This window comes from Hibiscus syriacus, unplaced genomic scaffold, assembly GCF_006381635.1.
Source record: "Hibiscus syriacus cultivar Baekdansim isolate YM2019G1 unplaced genomic scaffold, ASM638163v2 tig00013565_pilon, whole genome shotgun sequence".
NCBI lineage: Eukaryota > Viridiplantae > Streptophyta > Magnoliopsida > Malvales > Malvaceae > Hibiscus > Hibiscus syriacus.
The window spans coordinates 114,288-121,341 of record NW_024062303.1 but is presented as its reverse complement, the minus strand read 5'-3'; the positions used below and the strand labels follow the sequence as shown (position 1 = coordinate 121,341).

Below are 7,054 nucleotides of genomic sequence, written 5' to 3'. Positions count from 1 at the left end.
CATGAAAGTATTTCCATTTCTCATGCCATTAACCATAATAGTAATATTTATATCCATGTCTTTTCGTCTTCAAGAATTCAACTACCTTTAATCAGATCACTAGAAACCATCACAGAGTTCATAACAGCAATTGACGATCTAGACTGTAAATAGGTGGCATGTTAAACCCTATATTAACAATGCTTAGACTAAAATACCCATTTTAGCTAATCTGTCTATACATCACTGCCATCAGCCAGTGTTCAGAAGCATAACAAAATATATAACATTGGGGATTCCCTCCATAAATTACAATGTCAACACATATATAAAAACTTCAATCACACTTAACAATTAAGGAGAATTCTGAAATCAACATATAATTCATATCCTAGATTAATCAAGGAGAATTCTTTATGGGCTTGATATACAAAGTACAATTAAGGGTCCATTTGAATCTCAAGAAGAAGGCAACTCTGGAGAGATGGTGGAGGTTTCTTCCAAAGTCAATTGAAATCAGGATTGAATACCTTTATATGAAATGAGAAAAAAGCTCATTAATTTCTCTACAATTAAAGTATTAAACTGTGCAATGTTGGAGTTAGCTTAGCATTCACATTTATTCAATTCAAAGTTGCATCTTTGAAGCCAAGATAGAAACTCCTTCTTCAAGTCTATATTTTTATACCAATGTTAAGATTAACATAAAAATGCATCATGGAGTCAACAATCAATGTCTCATTCTGCCCCCAACCAATCGAAGCCAAATCACACTGATCAAAACACTAGGATGCTCTTCTTGTTCATGAAATCACATCATTAAAACTAATGTAATGCCTATTAATCTTTCTACAATCCCAGACACAGTACATAGCTAGGGATGGGCCAAGTGGGGCTGGCGGGGCAGTCGACCCCTAAAAATTTCAAATTCTAATCTAATTTAGATATTTTCTTTGTATTTTCTATTAATAATCTATTTTGCCCCTAAAATTGTATAAATTCTTCCCTTTTAACATAAAATATTTCGTCTGTCCCAGTTAATAGCCACTCCAAAAACTCCTACAGCTTGAATATTCACAAAAATCTAAACACTATAGCTAACCTACCAAGGAAGATTCAAACCATGAACATACCTCCTCATGTTACCCTTCCCACCGGTGCGGACCGCACCAGCCATTTTCGTAAGCCTCTCCACATTCATCTAAATAACAAATCAACAAAAGAGTTTAGGGTTAAAAAGTACAATAAATCGAGGACCAAGATACACACAAAACAAAGAGAGAGAATTGAGATAACAACCTTATCAAAATCACAAAAGTAAACAAATGAAACACACCACAGATGAAGCAAATGAAACAATCATGCACTAAAAGTGAGGGTATTTCAAGACTTAATAGTTTCCCAAAAAAAATGATTTGATTGAAATTAGAACGACAGAAACAGAAGAAAGAACATGAAAAATGATAGAGAGAAACGGAGAAGGAAGATAATGTACCTTTACAATGTGTTTGAATAGAGGTAAGCAGAGAGAAAGCAAATGATGAATCGCACTGGGAAATGATGAATTTTTCATAGCACGAGGGAGAAGAAGATATCGCGCAGAGGCAAGATGGAAAAGAGGGGTATTTTAGCCCTTAGCACGGGAATAAAATAAAACCTAACACACATGTAGGAATAATATTCCCAGGAATAAAACACTAAAATTTACTGTTGGTATTATAACATTACCCTCACTTGGGAACCATACCCCAACCAAACATGGGTATCCTTCATCAGGAAACAAATATGCCTGCTGGGAATGCTAAATTCCTTGATCCAAATGGGCTATAAGAGATTTCAAAGGCTGAATTCCCTTAATTGTTTGATGAAGTCACGACAGAGGCATTCACCAAATTGGGAATAAGTCCTTCAATCTATTTTTCTTCACTATCCTTTGTCGTCTTCTTCCTTTCTTCTTCTTTCTTTGGTTGTGAGAAATCTAAAGGTGGAAACTTGTTCAAGAGCTACATATTGAGCTCACAACCTTGAGGTTTAGCCATGGTGGCCAAGGTTGGGTTTTAGGAGGGTTTTGAGTTTTAGAGCTTAGGGATAACTATAGAACGTTTCCAAACCTTAAAAACTTTACTTCTAACGTTTCCAAGCCTTTGAGAGAGTTAATAACTCTCTTGCTTTGTTTGTTCTAGTGAGAGAAGTTGGTCAAAGCTCGAAGAGTCAAAGCAAAGGAAAAGAGACTCTTAGGTGAACTTGGGATTGTTTTTACAACTCTTAATAGCAAGGTAACACATTTCTAACCTTCCTTTACTATTTGTAATTCAAAATGTGAAGTTTTGATGCATGTTATGTGTAAGAACCTTTGTGTGCACTTGGGTGGGGATTCAAAGCATGAAAATGGGTTCTGTTGTGTTCTTGTGTAGAGTAGTAGCCCTTTATTGCCCCTTGTGGATTTAATAATCATTAAACATCAATTGAGGACCCCTCTAGGGGTTTTGGGATAGAAATTTAGGCTTTTTCGTGACAAAACAATGTGTTCTACAGGTTCGGTCTCGATACTGGAAGAATAGTATCGAGAATGTTCTTCAATTTATGGGTTTTGTGGGCAACGGTCTCAATACTCGTTCATGGGTATCGATACCAAGGCCACAGTCTTGAGACCCGACAAGCTTGGTATAAAGACCCAAATTCCAGTAGCCATTTTTTATTTCGAGACTCGCATAAGGTATCGAGATCAGGATATGGGTATCGATACTGAAGGATCAGTATAGATACTAATGGGTAGAATTGGAACAAGTAGGATAAAAATTATGGAAATTAACTCAAGTGACCCGAGAGGAGTTAAGAGTTATTTGTTAATAAGATTACGATAGAAAACTATAATCAATGTGTGATAACATAAGATCTTAATGAGGTAAGATTCCATAAGACTTATGCCCTTGTTTGATGCTCGGGAAATGATGAGGACACCCGAGTTACTTAATGATGATAGTTGATTGTGTAAGGATTATCGGGATAATTCCAAATAAGTGCTTAGGCACTCTAATTGCTAGTTGGATGTTGTACCGATGCTATGTGACCCGGACACGTCCCGAGTACTCTAGAGAAGTAGATTAGCCGAGTAAGTCCCTACTCTTTGTGACCTGGACTTAACCCGATTTTAATGAGACATTGATGCTATGAGACCCAAGTCTTCCTTAAGTGTGGTAGTAAGTAAAGACGGGTGTGAGTTTTGCGAGACTAAGTAACCCTGAACTACACCATGATAGCTTAAGTGTTTACAATCATTCATGACCATATTGTATCATGGTTATGTATTGGATGCATGTAGTATAGTAGGATTATTTATGTGGCACTGAGCTTGTGAGCTCAACGTGTGGAATGTGTTTTCGTGCGCATGTCCTTAGTGCCAGTTTGAGGAGCACGTCATAGAACCTTATGTGTATTTGAGTAGTAACTCTATATTTTGTTTATATTCGTATTGGGAGACTTATGTCGGGGAGCTCCCCGTATTTAAACTACTATTATTTTGTTTGCATATGGTATTTGGATGATTTATTATTTTTCTTTGATCTAATGTTTTCAAAAAAAAAAGGTTGGTCACTTAGGTGGCTCTGTGTGACATCATAGTCCATCGGCTTTCGGGTTGGATCGGATTTCTATATTTTGTTTATATCGTATTGGGAGACTTATGTCGGGGAGCTCCCGTATTTAAACTACTATTATTTTGTTGCATATGGTATTTGGATGATTTATTATTTTTCTTTGATCTAATGTTTTAAAAAAAAAGTTGGTCACTTAGGTGGCTCTGTGTGACATCATAGTCCATCGGCTTTCGGGTTGGATCGGATTAGGGTGTTACATTACCAAAAAATAAAGTTGTATTAATGAAGTGTTAAATTTATTTCGGTCATTTCAAGTGTCTAATATTACAAACATTACCATTTAAATGTCTCAATTGTAATTGCCGTTAAAATTATGTTAAGTGACATGTGTCGTATTATTGTAATTTTAAATTTTTTATTTAAATATAAATTTAAAAATATTTTTATATTTAAAAAACTCTAATTTTTCTAAAATTATATAAGAAGAAACTTAAATCCCTAAACTAAACCTTAAGATCTCTAACTCTAGCCTTATTTTATCCCTTCCATGCCATGGTCGTTAGCGCCCTTGGCATATACGTTGTTTGTCGTCGTCTCCCTTACTATCGAGGTGATCGTTGGATTCGTCAAATCACATTAGTGTCACGATTTGTAGCTTTGTTTTTTGTCGGGTTTAACGTTCACAGGTAGTGTTCTGGTGGCAGTTTGTCAGGTGGACTATTCATTGGGTGAACTTGCGGTCAAGTAGATGCTTGTTGGGTTTAACGTTCACTTGTTTCTTCTCCTGTTTACTTCGATAAAAAATAAATATAAAAAATAGTCGATGATATTAACAACAATACCTAAGATATGTTATTTAAAAATGGAAGATGGCTCAGGCGTAGCCTAATCATGCACATAATTCACATGAATGCATGAAAGTTGAATACAAAACATAATGTCTTGTTTGATGAAGTGAAAAATGTTCAAACGACACAGTCTAAGGTTCTAGTAACGGTGACCGACGACAGTGATGAATGACGACCAGGGTCCTTACTTCGTTCCAACACACTCGCTTGTACCTTCTACATGTTCACCACCCATTTCGATAAGGTGTCAACATAAATTTTCCAAACCTCCTTGTCGTTGAGTGAGGCCAAGTTGTCATTGTTGCCGATGAGATTGGAGGTTGTGGACTAAGTGAGAATGCATGCAAATTATTATGGTGGCGTGCGCAGGTTGTTAGCGTGAGGTGTTGGGTGGTTGAGTCAGTCAAATTAATATTGTATTACGTTACATGATTGGACTGCATGGGAACGTAGCTATATAATAGATATTGTTGCTTAACGTTTGTAACTCTTCAAGAATTAATAAAAGAATATAAAAGCTGAAAAGTTCTTGAAAAACTAACATGGTATCAAAGCACATCTTAATGTCTCTTAGTGCCTTTATGAGTATCTCTTAATGCTACAATGTGATAACCCCAATTTATTGAGATATAGAGTTTTGTGGTGGATCTAATCATACTTTTTCCGTGCTTTATATTTGTTTTTTGTTTGATCCGAATATTGAAGTTTTGTGTGAACTATGAAGAGGATTATGATGGCATTATTTTCTTGGGCATACAATGGTATTTCTTCGATTATGAAATTCTGATAACTTTGGAGATTGTACAAAAATGATACTGTTTATTTGTAGTTTTATTGTTTTCTTTTGAAACTTATTCTACGGATGCGAGGTGTCTGTATGTTTTTATGCTCGTGAACTGTGAATTTAGGCGTATTATTCTTATACCTCTTAGTGCCTTTATGAGTGTCTCTTAATGTTGCAGTATGATAGGCCCGGTCTATGGAGATATAAAGTTTTATGGTGGATTTGATCATACTTTTTATATGATTTATATGTTTTTGTTTGATCTGAATATTGATGTTTGGTGTGAAGAGGATGAAGGGTGGGCAGAACTAGACTCAGAAAAAAAATTTGAGTTATTTGAGTTAACTCGAATTATCGTCAGTTTTTGAGTTCAAGTTGAGTTGTTGAGTCACTTGAAAGATTGAAAATTTGGTTAAGTATTTTGATAGTTTTACGATTTAGTCCTTGATATCCTTATTCATTTAATTCCTCATTCATTTTAAGTCATTTTTACTAAATTTGAACCACGTACTCCTAAACCGTGTAGAATACCTATGTCATCCAAATTCCTATTTTTATTAAAAAGTTTTCTATTTTTCAATTCAGTCCCTCAACTTTTCACGGTTTCCTTATTTCTTTAATTCATCCTCGATTTTAAGTTCATTTTTTACTAAATTTGAACCACATACTCTTATACCAGTATAGAATACCTATGTAACTTCAACTCATGTTCTTTTTACTAAAATAAAGGATGAGAAAAGAAAATTATAGAGTAATTAAACATAAAGTAACAAATAAAAGGGTTTACTTTGTTTAAATATACTTTAAAAATATTATGTTATTTCCTATTTTTTGAGAAAAAATAAGTCTTTCTATTCCTCCTAACTTTAATTAAATTAGGTTTCTTTTATCACACTACATATAAAGGACTATGTTAGGAGAGAGTCAAAACCTCTTGTGAAGCAAATATTTTATACTACATCATGTTTCCTATGCAAGAAGAATTATGGGCTAATCTTTCCGGAGAGAAGAATTATGGGCTAATCTTTCCGGAGATCTTGTGAGATGTATTGTAGATAAGACACAATCAGTTCGTGATCGTATTCGTATGTTCGCAGTCTGTCGGTATTGGCAAGATTTCTCATGGATCGAAAACTCAATTTTCCTGCTTGTTTACTCTTAGCAGAGATAAAGGACAGTGACAAACGTTGTCTTTATAATGTATCAGGAGAATTCTTTGTATAGTTGGATTTACCGGAGAGATACGAGGAAGAAGATTTTGGGGGAGTTCTTTTGGTTGGTACCCTTAATTTTCTGGTCAATGCTCTACAAACAACAATCTTACTGTTTAATTGATTAACCAAATCTTCGAGGTAATGGAGAGGAAGGAAGGCGAAACATCAAATTTGTTTGTTCAGAATATTCCACCGAGATACCATTGGAGAGGATTGAGGCAATTCTTTGGTAGGCATGGAGATGTGATGAGCTCGTTCATAGTGATGAAGTATGATAGAGCAGGGAATCGTTTTGGTTTTGTCAGTTTCTCCAACAGAAACGATGCAGATAGAGAAGCTTTTAGGTTAAATGGTTTATGGATTCTCGGATACCGGTTAACAGTCAAAGAAGCTAGGTACAGAGATAAGAGCCAAAGTAGGAAATTGTATACGCCATCAGATTCCAAAGTTGTATCATCGGTAGGACAAGAAAAGAATAGTATTTCTGGAGCTAGCACGGAGGAGCAAGCAATGAGAAGCAGTAAAATTATTCAGGGGGAAGTAGATGAGAACGTTGTACGAAAGCTTCAAAAATGCTTGGTAGGGACGTTGGTGACGGTTTGTTCTTCGAGTCAAGTGGAAGATATATTATAG

The 7,054-nt window shown here is 35.3% G+C and overlaps 1 protein-coding gene across 1 annotated transcript; it reads left to right on the top strand.

Moving 5' to 3' along the window:
- The first annotated feature begins 6,562 nt into the window (after positions 1 to 6,562).
- On the top strand, positions 6,563 to 7,054 carry LOC120206245 (RNA binding protein fox-1 homolog 1-like). Its single transcript, XM_039205955.1, has one exon. The coding sequence runs from the start codon at positions 6,563 to 6,565 to the stop codon at positions 7,052 to 7,054; it is 492 nt and encodes a 163-aa protein (XP_039061886.1).

Excerpts from the sequence above, each read along its gene's own strand:
- LOC120206245 (XM_039205955.1), top strand. The coding sequence starts at position 6,563 with ATGGAGAGGAAGGAAGGCGAAACATCAAATTTGTTTGTTCAGAATATT.